The sequence below is a fragment of the Papio anubis genome, chromosome 2, assembly GCF_008728515.1.
Source record: "Papio anubis isolate 15944 chromosome 2, Panubis1.0, whole genome shotgun sequence".
Classification (NCBI taxonomy): domain Eukaryota; kingdom Metazoa; phylum Chordata; class Mammalia; order Primates; family Cercopithecidae; genus Papio; species Papio anubis.
In genome coordinates this window covers 171,834,142-171,854,675 of record NC_044977.1, presented here as the reverse complement: position 1 = coordinate 171,854,675, position 20,534 = coordinate 171,834,142, and the positions used below count along the sequence as shown (strand labels likewise).

The 20,534-nt window shown below is 35.2% G+C and overlaps 1 protein-coding gene across 3 annotated transcripts in view; it reads left to right on the top strand.

Moving 5' to 3' along the window:
• Positions 1 to 20,534, top strand: part of NGLY1 (N-glycanase 1) — a 68,043-nt gene that overhangs the window by 39,858 nt on the left and 7,651 nt on the right. For 2 of the 3 annotated variants that reach the window (XM_003895184.5, XM_021934919.2), the window contains exons 5-10: positions 7,371 to 7,593; positions 9,671 to 9,792; positions 10,988 to 11,133; positions 13,147 to 13,257; positions 14,601 to 14,765; positions 18,128 to 18,313. In XM_003895184.5, the coding sequence (XP_003895233.4) occupies positions 7,371 to 7,593; positions 9,671 to 9,792; positions 10,988 to 11,133; positions 13,147 to 13,257; positions 14,601 to 14,765; positions 18,128 to 18,313 (953 nt within the window). The remainder of the gene's footprint in view (positions 1 to 7,370; positions 7,594 to 9,670; positions 9,793 to 10,987; positions 11,134 to 13,146; positions 13,258 to 14,600; positions 14,766 to 18,127; positions 18,314 to 20,534) is intronic. The other variant, XM_021934918.2, reaches the window with a different exon arrangement.

The window sequence follows — 20,534 nt, the reverse complement described above, 5'->3', positions numbered from 1 at the left end:
GCAGCTGAATAGAAGATGAGAATTCAAATATACAGATCAACTGAGTGTAAAGCAGAGTCCAACAAATGTAATGTATGAGGTATCATTTTTAAAACATGTTGTAGACCAACCTGGCCAACATGGTGAAACCCTGTCTCTACTAAAAATACAAAAATTAGCCAGTTGCAGTTGCCTGTAATCCCAGCTACTTGGGAGTCTGAGGCAGGAGAATTGCTTGAAACCTGAAGGCGGAGGTTGCAGTAAGTGGAGATTGCGCCACTGCGCTCCAGCCTGGGCAAAAGAGCGAAACTCCGTCTCAAAAAGTAAAAAAAATGAAAATAAAAAAAAACCATTATGTTGCTAAATGAATAAACTTCAATGAGAAATAGCATAGAGACAGAATATTCCTGTTTGTGTCCATCATATTTTCTCTCTCTAGGCAAATAACAACCAGGAGATTGCTCAAGGAGCAAGAATCTACAATAAAGAGCATTAGTTAGGTGAACGTTATGTTTATCCTGATGCATTTGTCCATCTGTCCTCACAGTGGGAATGGTCTTATCAGTGGACCAAGAATCCTTCAAGTCCATTAGCTAAGACTTAAAGTCCATGTCCCATAAAAATCTGCTGATGTTCCCTGCTAACATTTGCTCCAGCATTTTTTCTTTCTAATTATAAAGATAATACAGGGGTTGTAGAAAATTTGGAAAATAGGGAGAAGATAAACATCAATAACTTCATCACATTGGAGTATGACTTTTAAGATCTATGTATACATTCTTTCACACTTAAAAAATTTTAATTAAAATAGGAAAGAAATACCAGCAGATTAGTAGTGAAAATTATGAAAATCAGTACAAGACTGGGCTTTTTTTTTTTAAGGGCGTGAAGGATGAGTGGGATTTATAAAATATGTCAAAGTACATACTAAGAGATTGGGGATTTTCTTCCAAGTGTAGTGGTCAACATGCATAGAGGCAGAGAAGGACAGGCTCTATTTGGGAACAATGAATAATACAGTTAGACTGTGTGTAGGGTAGGGTGTATATAAAGCAGTGGAAGATCAAGTAGGCTGAAACCGTATTTTGGTTGACATTGAATTTCAGACAGAGCAGTGTATACCGAGTTCATTTTTAATGTTTTCAAAAAGAATTAGCAGTAAAATGAAACAAAGCATATTTCTAATAAGGTTTGAAATTGTAAAGACCAAAGAAATTCAAAGGAAACACAAGTCTTGGCAAAAAGACTAATGTTATATTGTGACTGTAATTGAACATATAGCAGAAATGTTACATAACCTTTTTCATCAGAAAGCAGAAAATGATATTTCAGGTGTTCTTGAATAGGTAATTCAGCAGGATTGACTACTGACACTTTGAGTGAGTGACATCAGACTGTATTTAAGGAAGATTAGTAATAACTTGTGGAATGAATTAAAATCAAAAGAGTACAAAGAGAGAAAAATTAAAACACAATAGTAATCTAATTTACATAAGAGGGGTAAGAGGGTGAACAAAGGGTTGAGATTACAAGGGAGAAGATGGATGTGAAAGTTGTTGGGGTTATAGAATATGTGTAATTGGCAGTCGATAGGATAAGGCATCATGTATATATAAGGAAGATGTCAAAGATGACTGGGTAACTTTGAATCTAGGCAACTAGGAAATTAAAGGAGTTAGTAGAAACAGGTTTTGAAGGGAAAGGAAGAGCGAGTTGAGGTGCCTGCTATCTGGACTGTCACTGAAAACATAGGCCTGGAAATTCAATAAGAAGTCAAGCCTTGAAATACACTTTAGGATGATAGGTAAAGCCATGCAGGTAAATGAGATTGCTAAAATTGAGAGGACAGGGTGGAGAGGTAGGATTACAGAGGTTCTAGAAAACAGTGTAGCACTAGCCACATGTGGATATTTACATTTAAATTAAATTGAGATGAAAAATCAAGTTCTTCAGTCACATTCAGCACATTTCAGCTACTCAATAACCTCAAGTGGTTAATGACAACCTTACTAGACAGTAGGAATAGGAATTATTTCCATTATTGCTGAAAATTCTATTGGATGGCGATAGTTTAGAAACACAACAGGATATAGGAAGAGGAAGAGTAACAAGTGAAGGAAACTTAAACATACAGTGAAATAAGTGGTACGGCAGGCACAATGAGTATATCAATTAGGATTAGGTTCTGCTATGAGTAAAATGACTGGTGGCTTAGATATTATTTTCTCATGTAAGAAATTATGGAGGTAGTCTGGTGCTAATGGTGAGCTATCATCAAAGACCTAGGTGCCTTCTGTCTTTCAGCTCAGATGTACATGTTTTCCATCCTTCACATCACCTTGTAGTCCAAAATGGCTGCGGCAGCTCCAGCCATTACATTTCCAGACCAAACATCAGGAAGAAGAAACGGAGAAAAAGCGTAAAGGTTTTATCTCTAATTTGAGCTCCTTCTCTTGAAGTTGTCTTCTTGGAGTCACGTGAAGTTTAGTCATTTAGCCACATTTAGCCGCAAGGGAAGTTGGGATCTGTAGTTTTTTAGCTGGTGCATTGTCATCCCTCCAAAATTGAAATTCTACAAATGAGGACGAAGTGGCAAGTGAATATTATATGGCCACCATCAGTCTCTGCCCCAGTGAGTGAATGGCACTTTGATGATGACGAAGCCCCCGCTGGCCAAGTTGGTGATTTTCTTTCATTAGTGCAGTGGACTGTTTTTTCCTTTCCAGACAAAATCATATTCTGGGTCTATGGACTGGGGAAAGTGTTTTGGTTTGATGCAGAAGTGGGGACCTTGTGACACTGCCAAATGAGATAGAGAAGCATGGTTTGATAGCTCTGGCCTGGTAGACTGAAGGTTTGTCATGATTGCATGTTTCAGATACAGGTAAAACACCTTTCTGGAGGAGGAACCTAGTTTTGAAAAGTGGTAACAAAATGTGTCTTGGCCTACTAAATTGCATATGAAGATATGACATGGAGAACATGGATGAGGCTACCTCTACTGATGTTTTTACCCATTTTCTCATTCTCTTGTACATTGAAGGGGTTTTCAGAGAATGGAGTTGGGGCCTAAACTTGTTGATTTTATTTTGTCACTGATAAGTTACTAGAAATCTACATTTATATGGTATTTTTGAAGATGGTAACTTTAGAAATTTGAAGTCTTAATTTTTGAAGTAAACCCAATATTGTCTTCACAGAATTTAGCATCTAAATCAGGCTTCCCTTATCTCTGAAATTTCTGAGCTTTCATCATACAGGAATCTACTTTTATTTCTCTGAGCCCCTAGTTAAGGATATTGCTTAAATGAGGAACATGGACCCTTAATTGGGTGTTACTGTTTGATAGTCGTACTTTCAGCTGGAAACGTGCTGATTTATACCTGGAGTATGTAACAGAAGTACAAATACGCTGTTATCCTTTCCTTCTTGGTCTTGATAATGACTAGTGAACAATTGCAATTCTAAGTAATATTTTGAGGCATGTTTGTTCAGTCCCTTCATCATTCAAGTATTTATTAAGCATCTATTGTATAGCAAGCAGAACACTAAGTGTTGGAGATATAGCAGTGAACAAAACTAAGTACCTACCATTATGGGAACACAACACACACACACACACACACACACACACTAGTGAAAAGTGCTAGGAAGACCAGCGGGAGAACAGAGAGTGAGTGATGATTAGTAAGATGCTGTTTGATACAAGATTTTCAGGGATGGCTTCTCTAAAAAGCAATGATTTCCCTTTTAGGTAGAAGGCATGAGCAACTGCAAAGGCCTCCTGAGGTGGGAGTGAGGTTGGCAAGTTTAAGAGATGGCAGGGAGAGCATGGTGGCTATAGCCAGTGAACAAGACAGGAGGAGATAGGGTTTGAGGTCAGAGAGGTAAGAGGGTATTTACATTTCCTGGGGCTACTATAACAAATTACCACAAACTTGGTGAAATAAAAAGAAACGCATTCTTACAGTTCCAGAAGGCAGAAATCCAAAATCATTGTCACAGAGAGAAATCAAAGTATCCCCAGAGCCATGCTCCTTTTGGAGGGGAGAATCTGTTCTTTGCTTCTTTCAGCTTTTGGTTGCTGCTGGCAGTCCTTGGTTTGTGGCTGCAACAATCCGGTCTTAAGGCCAGCATCTTCAAATCTCTCTCTGTCCCATCTTCACATTGCCTTCTCTGTGTGTAAAATCTCCGTTTACTTGCTTCTTATGAGGTTACTTGTGATTGGATTTATCCACATATTCCAGGATAATCTCCCCATCTAAAGATCCTTAACTTTATAACATCTGCAAAGACCTTTCTCTTTTTTTGCCACATAAGGTAACTACATTCATAGGCTACAGTGATTAGGACATGGATATCCTCTGAGGGCCATTTTTTAGCCTACTACAGGGGGCCAGCTGAAAGAACAAGAGTTGGGACTTTGAATTTTATTCTGAATGAGATGGAAACCCATTGGAGGGTTTTTTAAGTCATATAATCTGGCCTGTACTTTTAAAAAGATGACCCTCGCTGCTGCATGGTAGGCACTAGACCGAGAAGGAGAATGACAGTCCTCTGTTTCTAAAACTTTGTTTTTAATGTAACTAATTCATGAATATCTTCCTGTTGGAAAGCTTTCATATTATATGGGAAACTCCAAACTCTCCCTGCCATTCAGTTCTGTTCCTTTTCATGTCTTGTCCTGGATATTTATACCTGTAAATAATTATCTATAAAAATAGTTTAAGTTGTGTGGGGTTTATGTAAAATTTATCATCTCATCTATTCAGCTCCTTGGTGTTTTTCATTTACAAATATGTATTGGGCAGCCTTTTCACTCCATAGTGTTTGATCGTACATATACTATTATTTATACAATTCCCTATTGATGGACATAGAGGTTGTTTCCATTTTCTCTGTTCTAAATGCCACCACAGTGGAGAGTCTTGTAAAATATCTTTTGACACACATGCACAAGTGTTTCTCTTGGATGGATACTGAAATGTCAAGTGCGTGTAATACTTTTATACTATAATGGATCCTGCCAAATCGCCTTCCAATTTATACTAGAAGTGTCTAAGAATATTTGTTTCCACTTAATGAAAGTATTGAATTTCTTTTATGGACTTTGTGAATTTTTCTAATGGGTTTCTTAATGTTCTTACTGATTTATAGAAGTTTTTTATGTATTTAGAAATCTTTTTTTTTTTTGAGATATCACCCAGGTTGGAGTGCAGTGGCGTGATCTCGGCTCACTGCAGCCTCTGCCTCCCAGGTTCAAGTGATTCTCCTGCCTCAGCCTCCTGAGTAGCTGGGAGTACAGGCACCTGCCACCACGACCAGCTTTTGTGTGTGTGTGTGTGTTTTTAGTAGAGGTGGGGTTTCACCACGTTGGGCAGGCTGTTCTCCAACTCCTGACTTCAGGTGATCTGCCTGCCTCAGCCTCCCAAAGTGCTGGGATTACAGGCACAAGCCACCGTGCCCGGCCAGAAATTTATATTTTCTTTGTTAGACATGTTATAATTTTTTCTCCCAGGGTTCTTTAGTATAGCTTTTGAAATTCAAAAGTTTTTATTTTTAACATAAGAAAAAAATTTTTTTATTATTGATTTAACGGTTTGTATCTTGCTTAAGACCTTCCCTAACCCAAAGTCATAAACATAAACACATTCACCTATAAACTTCTATTATTACTTTTATAGTATTCTGGAGAAGGAGTTTTTTTTTTTTTTTTTTTTTTAAATGAACTATAGTAGGGATCTGATACTTAGATAGCTTTTGTCCAAATATCATTTATTGAAACAGTCCATCCTGTTAAAGCTGCTTTAAAATGCTAACTTTATTAAATACTGTGCATTTGCTTAGAAATCTGTCTTTCAGGACTCTTGTTTCATTGATCTGTTTGTTTATTCCTCACTAATATCACAATGTTTCAATTATTAGAGTTTTATAATATGTCTTGATACACTGTAGGCAGATTTACCTTATGATTCTTATTCAAAGTTGTGTGGGTTTTTTTGTGCATTTTCTCTTTCACATGAGATTTTGTAGTTAGCTTGTCAATTTTTTTTTTTTTTTTTTAAATGAGACAGAGTTTCGCTCTGTCACTCAGGCTGGAGTGCAGTGGCACAATCTTGGCTCACTGCAACCTCTGCATCCCAGGTTCAGGTGATTCTCCTGCCTCAGCCTCCCGAGTAGCTGGGATTACAGGCGCCTTCACCACACCCAGAAAATTTTTGTAGTTTTTAGCAGAGACAAAAGTTTCACCTTGCTGGCCAGGCTAGTCTCGAACTCCTGATCTCAGATGATCCGCCTGTTTTGGCCTTCCAAAGTGCTGGGATTAGAGGTTTGAGCCACCATGCCTGGCTAGCTTGTCAAATTTTATGAAAAAATATTGTATAATTTTATTTGGGATTGTATTAAATTATAGATTAATTTGTGGAAAGTTAACAACTTTAGAAATATTGAGTTTTCCCTCCAGGAACATTAATATTTCTGACCTTTTTACATTCTCTGTAGTTTTTTTTTTTTTCTGTAGTTTTTTATTTTGAAACACATCAAACTTAAATACAAGAACAAAGTATAATGTATCATACACCTATGACCAACATCAAGCTTTATTAGATTTTTATGCTATATATATCCTTCATATTTATGTTTTATCACTCTATCTTAATCATAAAACATTAAAGATAGAGATGATAACCCCCATATATGTTTTTAAGATTGATTTTCCCTCTCCTTCCCTTCTTGCCAGAGTTACCATGGTCTTGAATATGATCAAGAGAGATCTGTTTATGGAAAAGTGGGTATAATATTATCTGTCATAATATTAGGATTGTTATATATACTAGAGATATGGTTGTATTTTTATGTGTTTGGGGATGAGTATCCATAGATGGATTATATTGTACAGTTGAAGCCCTAATAGATAGGCTAATAATTAGGATGATTTTTTAAATGTCTGGAATTCTGTGATTTCTGCCTTTTGTGATTGTTTAATGTTTACTTGTGTATATACCTGACAACAAATTTAATGTATCCCATTTTTAAATGTTTTTAAAAATCAAATTTATTTTTCTACCTCCCTTGTACTTCAGGATCAATTCCTAACTGACTGTAGTTCCCTAAGAGGTCATTGTGTTTAGCTCACTTGCTAATGCATAATGTCAGTTAGAGGATATAAAATGGTAAATGTTCTACTGTTTTTAATGTGCAGTTATACATGTCATTGTATTTCAGCCTAGTGCATAATAAATGACAGTTTCTTCTTGTCTCTTATTAGTGAAAACCTTTAAAATCATCTTACGTTTTCATATTTTTCAGGTTCATATTTGAGAATAAATATGTGTGGATATTTTAAATTTTGCCAGCTTTAGCTCTTACTTGGTTCTCCCTTAATTTCTCAGGTACTAATGTAAGTGATGAGGATTTTCTTTTGCTGGAGCTTTTGCACTGGTTTAAGGAAGAATTTTTTCACTGGGTGAATAACATTTTGTGCAGCAAATGTGGTGGACAGACTAGGTCTAGAGATAGATCATTACTACCCAATGACGATGAGCTGAAGTGGGGCGCAAAGAAAGTGGAAGATCATTACTGTGATGCCTGCCAGTTCAGCAATCGATTCCCAAGGTGGGTGCCCAGGACAGTAAAGTCAGAATAATCTCTTAAATAGTTAGAAGAGAGTTTTTACTAAATGAACTTTTTAATATTTATTTTAATTATCAGAAACGTATTCCTCTGAAACACAGGTGAGCAAACTGGCTGGCAGGCTAAATCCAGCCGACATCCTGTTTTTGTCAGTAAAGTTATATTAGAAGATAACCATGCTGATTCATATACTTGTGGTCTGTTTTTATGCTGGAACAGCAGAGTTGAATAATGGTGACAGAAATGATATGACCCACAAAGTCTGAAATATATAGGAAATTAGTTGACTCTTGTCCTAAAGTATAACTTGAGTATAGTCATGTTTAGTGCTATATATCTTGTATTACTTTTTTGATTCCTAATTTTTAACTGTCTGGTAACTAACAATACTGATAATAATAATACTGAAGTATACTTTAACCTTCCATATTATCATCGGATGATTATTTTAAACACATAATTGTATTTACTCTCACAATTATCAGCATTATTATTATTATCAGTATTATTAGCAGAAGTTTGTTTTAGTTAGGTGCTTCCCCTGCCCAACCTAATCTACTCCTCATATCTCTTAATTTTAAACTAAGGACATTTTAAATTTTAAATTTGCATTCTTTCATTTATAAGCCTGTTTTCAGATTTTCTGAATTGGCGATGCTTATAAAGTTTGGTTGTATTATCAGTCAAGAAAACATACCACGTCTTAAAAATATCTAATTTTTTTAGCTCAGGACATAGTTTCTAATCATGTGCTCGTTTTAATCTCTAGCTGTTCTCTATATGGGTAGGCTGAGGCAGGAGGATTGCTTGAACCTGGGAGGCAGAGGTTGCAGTGATCCAAGATTGTGCCACTGCGCTCCAGTCTGGGCAAAAGAGTGAGACTTCATCAAAAAAAAAAAAAAAAAGAAAAAGAAAAAAGTTATTTAATTACCTAAGTTCTGAATTCATTTATTTAGCTTAAGAAATGTTTCATTAAGCATTTGCTTAACAGACTTGTCATCGCAGAGCCCATTCATTTATGCCACTGTTTCCTTTCCTTCCAAAGCACATCGCTGACCTCGCTGCTTAGCTGCAGCACTTTTCCTGGTCAGCTCGATCAGTTCAAAACCCATCTCAACACAAAATGCAAAATTTAGTGTTCTCTAATTGTCTGGTAATTTTATAATTGGAGTAACTTCTGAAAAGAATGTTACAAATAGATCCCAAAAAACAACTTCTAAATTAGCAGGCACCTTTAAATACTTCAAAAGAGTAAAATTTTAATCAAAATGATTATTAGAAAGAAAGATAATATTTTAGATAAAATTGAATTTAAGCTAAAATTTTTGTTGAGTAATTTGTTAAAGTTGTTTACCTTTTAAATATAGTGAGCTAGTTATACCAGTTTGCTTGTCCAAATCTTACGTTATTCAAAACACAGGTCAAATAAAAGCTCTCCTCCCCAGCCACTTTCTGACTTGTTGTATTTTTTGATCACTAACCTGACCTGTTGTATTGTTTGATCACATTCTGCCATATATTAAAATTATTTGTGTTCATTCCTTTCCTCAGGATTGTAAACACCTTGAAAGCAGTACTACTGTTTATTTTTCACCAAAGATTCTAACATTGTGCCTCGTATATCCTAGATTCCTAAAGCAATATTTAAAAACAAATTAAAGACTGGGCACAGTGGCTCACGCCTATAATCTCAGCACTTTGGGAGACTGAGGCAGGCGGGGTGGATCATGAGGTCAGGAGATCGAGACCATCCTGGCTAACACGTTGAAACCCTGTCTCTATTAAAAATACAAACAAAATTAGCCAGACCTGGTGGCACGCGCCTATAGTCCCAGGTACTGTGGAGGCTGAGGCAGGAGAATCACTTGAACCCGGGAGGCAGAGGTTGCAGTGAGCTGAGATCACGCCACTACACTCCAACCTGGATGACAGAGTGAGACTCCATCTCAAAAAAAACAAAAAAAAATTAAGAAACGTTTCTGTTTAGCATAGAGGTAATGTAAATTATCTTTAAAATCTTGATTTTGATAATCAAAGTTTTTTTTTCTTTTTAAACCAGATATAATAACCCTGAGAAACTTTTGGAAACAAGATGTGGACGGTGTGGCGAGTGGGCCAATTGTTTTACACTGTGCTGTCGAGCTTTAGGATTTGAAGCTCGCTATGTTTGGGATTACACAGGTACAGAATGTGGAATGAGCAGAGGGTAGTAGGGCTTTGCAGGCTTACAGGTTTGGGTTTACATTCTGAGCCCAGCATTCTCTGTTACTTTTTGGCCTTGTCAGTCTGACCTTCCATTTGCCTTGTGTAAAACAGTAATAATACCAACCTTCCAGGTTTTTTGAAGGGATCACAAGAGTTTTGTAAAACACCTAGCGTTGTGCCTGGTGCTTTGCACTATAAATATTCTTTTTTTCCCCTTTATTTTATTTTTATTGATGCATAATGGATATACATATTTGGGGAATACTTGTAATAATTTAATGCATTTATATAAATTCCACAGAGCAAATCAGTATTATTGGGATATCTGTGATCTTAAATATTTGTCTTTATGCTGGAAACATTTGAATTACTCTCTCCTCTCATATGAAATATGCAGTAGACTATTGTAAACTATAACCACCCTATTGATCTATCAAACACTAGGTATTATTTCTTTTATTAGCAATTTAGCATGGCATTTATAGTGATGCTATTTATATATGGATAAAAACATTTAATAATGTGCCATAGAAATCTTCATTGCTATAGGGATTACTATAAAAGATTTAGTAAACTGTAAACTTAAATTGCAGTATACAGAAATAATAAAATAAAAGTCATGTGATATTTGTGTTGTCCCTATTTAGAAATGACTTGGTGGTCTACATGTTAAAAAGTTGTTTTCCTTGTGTTTCCATTTTGTAAAGAATTAAATGAAACCTTCCGTTAATAGTTAGTGTTCTCTTAAAATCAAATATAAAGCATATATTGACCAGAGATTCTATTAGACTTCCTGCTGGTTCTGGGTCTTAAAGTCCAGAGAGAGAGACTGTAGTTTCAAAAGTGGCATTAACTCCTTCATGATGGTAAAATCGGAATGATACTTTTTATGCTGCTGTTTAATATGTCTACCTTCTTAAGAGATAAAGCGTGCAGTAAGCCTAAAACTGACCACATTAAAGGAGATTGGAAAAATATTTTTAAGATTTCAAAGAGACAGAAATTAATACAGGTATTCTAAAATCCTGTGTGCCACAAAATGCACTTATTAACTAAAATTCAGAATATTATGCATTACTTTATGATTCTTAGGAGTTTCTGTATAGTTATTAGAAGTCATTCTGATTTCATTGTCTTTTTTCCATTGTTCTCTTTTCTCTTACTTGAGTAGACCATGTCTGGACAGAAGTCTATTCTCCTTCTCAGCAGCGGTGGCTGCACTGTGATGCATGTGAAGATGTCTGTGACAAGCCACTTCTTTATGAAATAGGATGGGGCAAGAAGCTTTCCTACGTCATAGCATTTTCAAAAGATGAGGTAGGGCATAAAAGAAAAAAACTTTTTTCCAAAAATAAAATATAGTTTTTTCTTTTTTGACAGTTTTATGAATGTAAAATTAACATACGATAACCTGCATATATTTAAATTGTACAGTTTGATAAGTTTTATTTGTATACACTGAAATCACCACTGTAAATCAGTATTCATTGTATGGATGTGCCATAGTTTACCATTTAACCTGTTGATGGCTATTTGGGTAGTTCCCAGTTTTTTTCACAATTTCAAACTAAGCTGCCATGAACAGTCAGGCACACAAGTCTTTATACGGGCATATGCTGCCTTTTCTCTTTGCTTAATGCCTACGAGTAGAATGGCTGCATTATATGGTAGATATACATATAACTTTTTAAGAAACCACTAAACTGTTTTCCAACGTGATTGTGCCATCCACAGCAGTATGTGAGGGTTTCCGGTTCCTCCATGTCCTTGCTAACATTTAGTATGATCTGACTTTTTAATTTTATCCCCTTTAATAGGTGTGTAGTGGCATTTCATTATGGTTTTTATTTGTACTTCCCTAACGACGAATAATATTGAGCATCTTTTTACGTGTTTGCTTACCATCCATATGTCCCCTTATTTTTTTTTTAATTGGGTATTGTTTTTTCTTACTGTTGGGTTTTGAGAGTTCTTTATATAATCTTATATAAGTCCATTATCAGATATGTGCTTTGCAAAGATTTTTCTCCCTATCTGTAGTTTGTCTTTTCATACTCTTAATAACTTTTGAAGAGAAGAAACTGGTGTTCAGTTTACTAATTTGTTGTTTTATGGATTGCGCCTTTTGATGTTATATTTAAGAAATTTTGCCTAGCCGTTGGTCACAATGATTTTCTCCTATGTTATGTCTTAGAAGTTTTATATTTTTAGTTTTACACTTAGATCTGTGATCCATTTTGAGTTAATTTTTTTATAGGATCTAAGGTATGAAGGGTTTTTTTTACATATGGATAATGAATTGTTCTAGCACCATTTACTGAAAAGATTATTTTTTCTCCATTGAATTGTCTTTCCACTTGTATTAAAAATCAGTTCTATAATATAAATTTAATATAATAAAAATGGATAAAATTTTTATTTATTGAATTTTGTGGAATCAGCCTTGCAGATACATTTTAAAAAGGTAATGTTTTGAAATTTTCACTTTTTTATCATAGCATTTCTGGTTAAACTATCAACTGTTTAGGAATGAATAAGTGACGAATTCAGTTTATTTTACAGACTTTTAAAGTTTTATTTTATTTTATTTTAATTTTTCGAGACAGAGTCTTACCCTTTTGCCCAGACTGGAGTGCACTTACATGATCCCGGCTCACTGCAACCTCTGCCTCCCAGGTTCAAGCGATTCTCCTGCCTCAGCCTCCTGAGTAACTGGGATTACAAGCACGTGCCACCATACTTGGCTAATATTTTTTGTATTTTTTTTTAGTAGAGATGTGTTTTCACCATGTTGGCCAGGCTGGTCTCAAACTCCTGACCTCAAGTGATCTGCTCACTGCAGCCTCCCAAAGTGCTGAGATTACTGCACCTGGCCCCATGGCTTTTAAATTTTAAACAAAGGATAGTATTCTAAAAATTGCATTTAAGGCTGGGCATGGTGGCTCATGCCTATAATCCCAGCACTTTGGGAGGCCAAGGTAGGTGGATCACCTGAGGTCAGGAGTTTGAGACCAGCCTGGCCAACATGGTGAAACCCTGTCTCTACTTAAAACAATACAAAAATTAGCTGGGCGTGATAGTGCATGCCTGTAGTCCCAGCTACTCGGGAGGCTGAGATACGAGAATCACTTGACCCTGGGAAGTGAGACTACAGTGAGCTGAGATCACGCCACTGCACTCTAGCCTGGACAACAGAGCGAGACTTCATCTCTAGAAAAAAAAAAAAAAAAAAAAAAAGCATTTAAAAATTACATACATTTTAGGTATCTAGTAAATAAAGGTTGATGGTTGTAATCTTGTTAATTATTTGTAGTCTGTTATTTGTTTCAGGTAGTTGATGTTACTTGGCGATATTCCTGTAAACATGAAGAGGTGATTGCCAGAAGAACTAAGGTTAAAGAAGCATTACTTCGAGAAACTATTAATGGGCTTAATAAGCAGGTATGTGGTGGCTATCTTTTTTGAAAGAACAGTTGACATTTTTTATGTAATCGAGAATAGCCATTTATTAGCCTGTTGAAATTCTTAAAGTAGTAGCATTGTTTCATAAGCAAGAATATTTTAATATGTTCTGTCTTTCTGTTCATTGAAAATTTTGAGGACTCATTTTAAATATTACGAGTTTTGGATTAAACTGTCTCATCTCAAAGTTCTATGAAACAAAATTTCAGTGTTGGTAGTACCTGACAAAAAGTGTGTTGTCTTATTTATCAATGTAACTGTGCTTTGGATATGACACAGACTCATATTTATGTAGTATGTGTGTACATACACACACACGCACAAACACACACACACACACGTCCATGTGAGGACATGTCTGAAGCAAGGCACAGGAAATTATTAACCATGACTACTTCCGAGGAGAGGAACTGGGGTTCCAAGATGAAAGGTTCAATTTTTATTTTATACCCCATGGATAGTGTTGAAAAATTTAACTCTATACATGTGGGTTTTTTTCATAAAGTAAAAAATAAGCAATGAATTTTGCTGTAGCAGGCAGTCAGAACAGAGCAGAGCACATTAATCCAATCAGTGATTATGATTCCAGGTGAGGTTTCAGTCTATTTTGAATCTGCACTTACTCCTAATGTGTAGCCCTTCAGAGATCTCTACCTGAAAACCTGGAGTATTTGCTAGACCCCCTTGCTGTAGAAGACTCTGACCCTCAGTTTATTTTTACCCCAGCACTGTGATTCTGCTAAAAATTCTGGTTTGATTTCCAGCACTTTAGTCACTATTTTGTCCTTGGCTTCTCAGACTGTTCTCATGCCACTTAATAATTGACAAATGACTGGAAGGGAAAAGGGTGCAGTATGTGCCCTTCACCTGAATTCTTTTCTTCTCTTGGAGTCTTAACTTCTCAAGTTCTGGCTGCCTTTGCAGCTTTCTGTTGCATTCAACAGGTGTTTATATGTGAGTGTTCTGTGTGTGTGTTTCTACTAGCTTTTCTAGCTTTTCTCAGCAAGACATTCTGACACAAGCCAGTCTATCATATCCAGAAACAGAAGTTGCTACCTTCATTATAAATAAATCTAGGATAGTAGAGCTCATGGAGAGTTGGAAATAGGTGTTAAATGATTTCCCAATGTAAAATTTATAAAATTATTTAACTTTTCCACAGTGTCCTTTTTATTTTCTGAATTAATATATGTTTGAAAATAAAATTCAATACTTGTTTCAAGACCTCTTAAAATGCAAGTGTTTTAAGTATATTCTTGCTTAGAGATGGACCTATACATTCCCCTAATCTTAACAACTTTTTTAAAAAACATGAATTACAGAGGCAACTGTTTTTGTCAGAAAACAGAAGGAAAGAACTTCTCCAGAGGATAATTGTGGAGCTTGTTGAATTTATATCTCCCAAAACCCCTAAACCTGGAGAACTTGGGGGAAGAATATCTGGGTCAGTGGCTTGGAGAGTAGCCCGAGGTGAAATGGGTCTACAGGTATTTAATTCATTCTAGCATGATGATCATTTTACTTTCCTGCTTCCTATACTATGCTTTTCCTGTACTATGCTCCAACTGCATTGACTATGACCTTTCAGTTAACTTGAGAGTAATTATTTTAAAATGCAAACATTTGAAGAGAACCAGTAATTGATTGACATAGCATAATCATGTGTAAGAGTTAGCAAAGCATTTTTAAAATGGGACTTAAAATTTTTTTTACCTTATGTAAATTTTTAGTGTAGTATAACTTTTACTGAAGAATATACAGGAAAATGCACAAATTACAAATGTACAGCTTAATGAATGTTTACAAATTTAACACCCATATAATCACCAACCAGAATAAGAAATAGATCACTGGAACCGTAGAAACAAGCGTGAGTTTCTTTCCACACTGTCTTACACTCTTGAAAGTAATCGTTATTCTGGCTTCTAACATCATATATTAATTTTGCCTGTTATTGTGCTTTATATAAATGGAATCATATAGCACGTACTGTTTTGTATATAACTTATTTTGTGCAACTTTGTGTCAGTGAGTTGCATGTTGCAATATGTATGGTATGTTTAGTCTCATTGCTGTATAATTCATTGTATGAATGTAATTTTTCACTGTTGATGGCTATTTGGGTTATTTCTAGTTTTGGCTGATATAAATGGTGCTGCTCTGAACATTTATATTCATGTTTTCAGTGAATATGTTTAGGCATTTTGCTGGATGTATACCTAGGAATGGAATTGCTAGGTAATAGAGTATGAGTATATATTCAGCTTTAGTAGATATTGCCAAACAATTTTTCAAAATGGTTATGCCAGCTTATACTCTCACAGCAGTATATGAAATTTTTTGACATCTTTGTGTACACTTGGTATTGTCTATCTTTTCCATTTTAGCAGTTCTGGTGGCATATAGTAGCATCGTGATTTTAATTTGCATTTTGGTGATGACTAATTATGTTGAATACCTGTTCTTTAAACTTTTGGATGTCCTCATTCTCTTTTGTGAAGTGCTTATTTAGGTCTTTTAAAATGAGATTCTAATGCATTTAGAAGACTGCTGTTTCACTTTTATCCTCTCCAGATGAAAACTTTATGGAGTGGGGAAAATACAGAATTTGGGGAATTCAGCAGATGAAAGTGTTTATTTCTTGGTATATGCTTGCATATATCTGATATTGGCTAGAAATTATTGTTGGTGGTATAATTACTGTTATATTAAAACTTATTTTTTAAGATATCACATGATTAATCTCCCAAAAGTAAATAACAATAGAAATATAATTTCCATAGTTAGGTCCTAAAGTTAAGTGACTAGGTAAAAATCAGTGTGCTAGGCTTTGTAACGGGCATTAGGACAGTATAATAGCCTTTCCTTCGCCTTTAGGGAGCTAAAGTTGAGTCACTGGAGAGCATTTAATATAATGTTTAGGAAATTTGCAATGAAAAATGCTTGAAAGGAAAATAACTCATCACAATATCAATATCAAGCAGTTCCAGAGTTTTATTTATCTACTTTTTCTAAATTTGCCATTGTTGCAGCTCATTTCTCTAGTAACAGAGTATGTTTTAAAGGAGTGAATTATCCCTAATAAATTTTATGTTTGCTTTTTAATTTGTCCTATCGTCTGTAGCAGGCAGTTAAAAGTGTTGGTTCAGCCATAGGATTACAAGATCCAAATTCAACAAATAATTCAAATCACTGCCAATGCAGTGTGTTACAAGTATAAATCTAAATACAGCCAGTTAAAAAGAGCTAATTTAATTCACAGCTGTGTTCAATTTAAAACATGGATATTATTTAGGTCTTCATTTCTTTTTATGCATGGGTGTGCTACCTCTTGCATGGCATGGAAGTTGATTAACTTTAAAAATATGAATTGGGTTGCATACCACATTGTTTTCTCTTTTGAATTTTTTTTTTAAAGTTTCTTAATTGCTGGAGACCATTTTAGGGCCATGGATTTAAAAAGAAATCATTTTTTCCTTTAGAAATAGATGTTTGTTTTAAAAGTAAATAGAGAAACATTGATCCTAAATACTTTTGGAATTAATCTTGCAATCAGTTGGAAACAGAAGGAACATTGGTGATATCATTTCCTGAAAGAAAAGTTTTATTTTAATCTTAGAATGAAAATATTTTGGCCGGGCGCGGTGGCTCAAGCCTGTAATCCCAGCACTTTGGGAGGCCGAGACGGGCGGATCACGAGGTCAGGAGATCGAGACCATCCTGGCTAACACGGTGAAACCCCGTCTCTACTAAAAAAAACCAAAAACTAGCAGGGCGAGGTGGCGGGCGCCTGTAGTCCCAGCTACTCAGGAGGCTGAGGCAGGAGAATGGCGCAAACCCGGGAGGCGGAGCTTGCAGTGTGCTGAGATCTGGCCACTGCTCTCCAGCCTGGGCGACAGAGCAAGACTCCGTCTCAAAAAAAAAAAGAAAATATTTTATAAATATTTTATTATTTATAAAAATATTAATATTTATAAAATATTAATATTATAAAATATTAATATTATTTTGGACTAGAATGCAAAGATTGCCTGGGATTTTAAGGTTAAAATGTGAGCTTTTGTAATAATTTTACACATGCAAAAGACTGTTTCATGCTATACCTCTCAGCTGCTCTCCTACCTTAGGGAATTAGGAAAGGACACTGAAGAAATGGTTGAGGACTGAGGATGAGAAAGAATCAAGTATGTGGAGAGTAGAAAGAACAGCATTCTAGATGAAAGAAGCAGCATGTCTCAAGGCCGTGAGGCAAAATGAGCTGGACCTTTTTGAGGAACTAAAGGAAAAGTAATATGATGTGAGTGTAGAAATGAAAGGGAAGAGTAACAGGACATCTGGTTGGAGAAGCAAACAGGGTGAACCATCATAAGGCCCTGGTAGCCTTGGTAAAGAGCTTGGAGTTTAAGTCACTGAAGTGAGTTAAGCAGGAAAATGACATATCCTAGTTTACATTTTTTCAAAAATCAATTTGATTGCTATGTGGAGCATGGATAGGAGAGGTAAGAGTTGAAAGCTGGGAGTCAGCTTCAGGAGACAGTTGTAGAAGTCCAAGTAGGGGATAGTGGTGGTGGTAGAAAAGAATAAAAATTAATGAATTCATTGAATGCAAAATCACAAAAATATAAGTCAGAGCTCATACTTCTTGTTTTTCTCTCTAGTAATGTTTAGAGCTATAATAACATCATACTGATTATATTTAATTTATAAAATAATTTCCAAATTTTCCAATGGCACCAATTTTTTCTTTTCAATTTTGAAGGATTCTCTTACCACTCTGCTTAGTAATTTCTCTTTTTTCTTTTTTACATCTTTCATAATGTGGAAAAACTAATTCTGCTTTCTTTTTAAGAGAAAAGAAACCTCGTTTATTCCCTCTGAAAATGAGAAGATTTCTAAACAGCTCCACCTTTGTTATAATATTGTGAAAGATCGTTATGTTCGAGTTTCAAATAACAATCAAACCATTTCTGGATGGGAGAATGGTGTGTGGAAAATGGAATCTATATTCAGAAAAGTTGAAACAGACTGGCACATGGTAACTTAATACATAAAACCGTTTAAAACTTTTGTCATTGTTTAAGCAAATATAGATTGGCTTCATTTTTCAGTTGTGCAAAATATGAAAACTGATATATCATACTTATTTTTAGTAATCCTTTAACCTGGAAAAGAAAATTGTGTCCCCAGTGTGTAATCAAAAGTCCACTAGAAATTCTTGCATTTTTATCAAGGAAGTATCTGTTTTCATCTAAGAGGATGAATTTAATTCTTTCATGGGGAAAAATAATCAAATGTATGATGAAGTCATGTGACTGATTTTTGCATGAAAATATATATATTCTATTCAATACTATATATATATATTCTATTCAATACTATAAATATATATATATATAGAGAGAGAGTGAATTAATTCCTTCACAGATGTGTATTGATTACCCATTAAATACAGGCTATTTAGGGAGTATAATAGATTTAGTTCAAAATTTCAGAAAGCTAAACATCTAATAGGCAGTCACTTCAAAGAATGGATGATTGAGCAGCAATATTGGTTATTTCTTCTCTGTATCTTAAAAAAATAAGTAAGTAGAGGTTAGGACTATAGCAGTGCATTTATACCAAGTTGCATGTTATCATCACATGCTCTCAGTAACAAATAAGAGGCTTTGCTTTAAAACTGCCTGCTCCTTAGAAATACACCAAAATAAACTTAAAGCTATTCACATGACCTCAGTAGATCTGATCTTATTATTGATAGAGTTTCATAGGAATTAATTAACTTATAGGAAGCTTTTAAAGTTAATTTACCAAGATACTTGAGTGGGAAGTTGTTCACTTGTAAAATATATTGGATAGATTTAAAAATTGAGACACATATAAACAGCTGCTAGTGTTTATGAGCATCTATTATATTCTGTCACTGTACTAGGCATTAGTCAAATTACCAAAGACGTCTATACAGTGATAAGGTCTCTGCTTTTCTCTTTTGCAACCGTAAGTTTTTGTTCAAAAACTTACCTTGCTGCTTAAACATAGAAATACTCCGTTTATATCACATTGTCTAATACTAAAAAAGTTGAGGCATTTTTGTATTAATAACTTATAGAATTATTCTAAATTTTGGAATTTTCTTCTTTAGCTAAAGAAATGCATAAAAATAGAGATAAAATTTAAAATTTCAAGATATCTGTAATTAGTTGTGTAGTTGATGAGAGAGGATGAACATCTTCTAGAAGACTATCCTTAGCCTAAGAATTTCTCTGAACAGAAAGCAAGATAGAATAAAAGTGTTATTTATCCAGTGACTATACTTGCTGAAATGGAGAAAAATCATGTGTTTCTGCCTAACCAGCAAAATTAGTAAAGTAGTAATGATGGGGAAAATAGTGATATGTTACAGAAGATGTGATATGCCAAGAAACAGAACTACTCTATGGAGTATTCCTTCTTTGTCTTATACACTCATTTGTTCATCAGCAAACTTGTACTGTTGTGCCAGGCATTATTCTCAGCTACATGGACAAAAAGATGATTCCTGACCTCACGATCTAAAAGGGGAAGCCAAAGCATAAATCACCATCTTAACCATGATGCAGAGTGCTATAATAAGGATATCAGCACATTGCTATGGAAACAGCGAGGTGGGAGTGATTAGCTCTGGCTGTGGGAGTTGGGCAAAGCTCCACTGAGCAGACGACATTTGAGCTGGACCCTGAAGGTTGAGTAGGTGTTCATCAGGCAAGGAAACCAAAACAAGGCATGGAGTACGTGGCATGTTTCAGCATCTCCAAATAGAACATTTTAGCCACAGAGGGGCTATTGTATGAGAAAGATTTAAATAATGTAAATGATAGACAAAGGCCATTAAATAGAAAACACACCCCTATTCAAGTAAAGCTTATGCCTTGATATACTTTTATGAAGGGTACCATTTTTTTTAAGTTGAATGAGTTTCTTTCTAGCTACATATATTTAGTATCAAATGAAGAAAAATACTAGAATCTTTACTTGTAGACAGTGATAACTCGGAAGTAACAATTGTCATTATAATTTGGGTATTCCATCTAAATCAGTATTTCTGGTTCTGTACTAGCACGCCCCCAATTAGGGATTTTCTAGCTCTGTTGAAGAGTAAATGTATTTTTCACCACACTTTTTCTTGGTAATCTCCAACCAGGTGTCATGACAGATCACATGCAGCCTGCTTTCAGAGTTTTAGAACAGATTCTTTACCTCTCAAAGAGGTATCCTCCCAG